Here is a 1,972-nt window from a genome sequence, read left to right on the forward strand (position 1 = left end):
TCACTCTGCTGATCAGTTGTACATGCTGATTAGTCAGATGGTATTGATTGATATTTTAAATAAAGGTAAGACGGAAAATCAACTGTCTGTGACTACGAGACAAGACAGCAATTTGTGGATAAAGGAGGGGTGGCATAGTCTCTCTCTCTCTCTCTCTCTCTCTCTCTCTCATTAATCACAAAGACAATCAATTACAGGCATCTGTATGAGGCTTTGTGTCTCAAAGGAAGAGCATGTTAATAAAAAAAAAAGAAAGAAAGATGGAATAGTATCATATGCACATTTGTACGTATTTTTGTATCAACCCTCACAATAAAAGCTACAAAGAAATCCCGCTGTTCTTTTCAGGCGAGAAGAGATTCGAGTGCCCAGAATGTTCCAAGAGATTCATGAGGAGCGACCACCTGTCGAAGCACATCAAAACCCACCAGGGCAAAAAAGGAGGCGCTGCACTGGCCATCCTCACCACCGAGGACATGGAGGACGAGGGAGAGGAGGAGCTGATCTCCCCACGGATCGTCACCGTCGCATCAATCTCGCAGGATTCCAACCCGGCCACGCCTACGACGTCTAACAACCTGGACGAGGAGTTCGAGTAGAGAAGCTCGGGGCTCCACTCAAAGCACCATGTTATATATATATATATATATCAGCTTTTAGTTTGTCTGTCTTTTATTTGTTTGAAATTTCTTTTTTTTCCCTGTTCTTTTGAGAATGGACAGCTCTCAGAGTGTGACGGCTTTTCAGATTTTTCATATGAAAATGTAAAAAAAAAAAAAAAAAGTTATAATAGAAAAGAATCTAAAGATTATAAATTTACCATTTGGTTTTTAAGAGACGTAGAGCGATTATCAGAAAGGAGATGAGATTTCTCAGAGAGCGTTTTATTTACATGAGCACGAGGAGGGATCTGTTGTTCCCAGTACACAAATCCACTATGAAGAGTCTTTTTTCTTTAGGATTAATTAATTCTGTCTCTATGCACAAAATTTTACATCTTTTCTCGAATTATGGATCGACTTATTCCGGAGAGCGAGGAGTTGTTGTAGATGTAGGTTTTAAACGGAACCCAGCCAGTGGTTTTCGAATGCAGTCGGAAGAGATTTGGGACCGAACGGCTCGACACGTACGCGCCGGTCGACACCGAGTCAATCTTAATAAGCAGCATGGCATCAGCAGGCGGCCGTCCAGCAGCCGGTACGGTCTTAGACCTTAGAGCAACTATATGTATGCAGATCTCGTGTAAACCTACGAGAGAAAAGAAGAAGAGAGGAAGGAGAGCACCTGACACTGATGTAAAGGGTCCTAAAAAGCACAAATTAAAAAACACATAGATTTATATTTAAAAGAAAAAAGAGATAGAGAGAACGAGATGATACATTCCTATATGAATAGAGGGATGGTGTTAGGAGGCAGGAAAAAAAAAATAAAACCACAAGAGGCAAATTTGGCTTCCTGATATTTGCTACGTTAAATGAAAGCAATACTATAAAGACAATCCTTGTGAAATCATGTTTACATTAAATAGGAGGCAGAACAGATTTTCGTTTAAGACGTAGAACAAAAGGAAACCACAGCAAACAGCCTAAAGGTCTTTTTTGCGTCTCAAAAGTCATATGAACTGTCCTACAATGCCTTAACACAGTGATGAGCGAGAGGTTCGCAGTGGGGGGGTTGGGAGGGGGAGAGGGATGGGGGGGCGGACAAGCGGGTTTTTCCACGAAGGGACGGCGATTTCCTGTACAGTTGCACACAGCTGACCACACGCTTCTTTTATATGCTAGTAAACACTGTGGCCAGTAAGGAGACGTCATTTTTCCGAACTCCGTTCGATCTCCATCCGAGCGGCACCTTTTGTTTTGTTTTTTGTTTTTTTTTCCTCCCCTCCTCAACTAATTCCTCCTCTCATTAGATCAACATCACCTCCGTCGTCATCTTCATCACTGTCATATCCGTAGCGTCAGTGCCATTA

General features: G+C 42.0%; 1 protein-coding gene across 3 annotated transcripts in view; it reads left to right on the top strand.

Moving 5' to 3' along the window:
* Positions 1-1,667, top strand: part of sp4 (sp4 transcription factor) — a 10,224-nt gene extending 8,557 nt beyond the window's left edge. For all 3 annotated transcript variants that reach the window (XM_060897120.1, XM_060897121.1, XM_060897119.1), the window contains exon 6: positions 349-1,667. In XM_060897120.1, the coding sequence (XP_060753103.1) occupies positions 349-599 (251 nt within the window). In that variant the 3' untranslated portion in view covers positions 600-1,667. The remainder of the gene's footprint in view (positions 1-348) is intronic.
* The last annotated feature ends 305 nt before the right edge of the window (positions 1,668-1,972 follow it).

Source organism: Tachysurus vachellii, chromosome 21 (assembly GCF_030014155.1).
Source record: "Tachysurus vachellii isolate PV-2020 chromosome 21, HZAU_Pvac_v1, whole genome shotgun sequence".
In the NCBI taxonomy this organism is placed as follows: domain Eukaryota; kingdom Metazoa; phylum Chordata; class Actinopteri; order Siluriformes; family Bagridae; genus Tachysurus; species Tachysurus vachellii.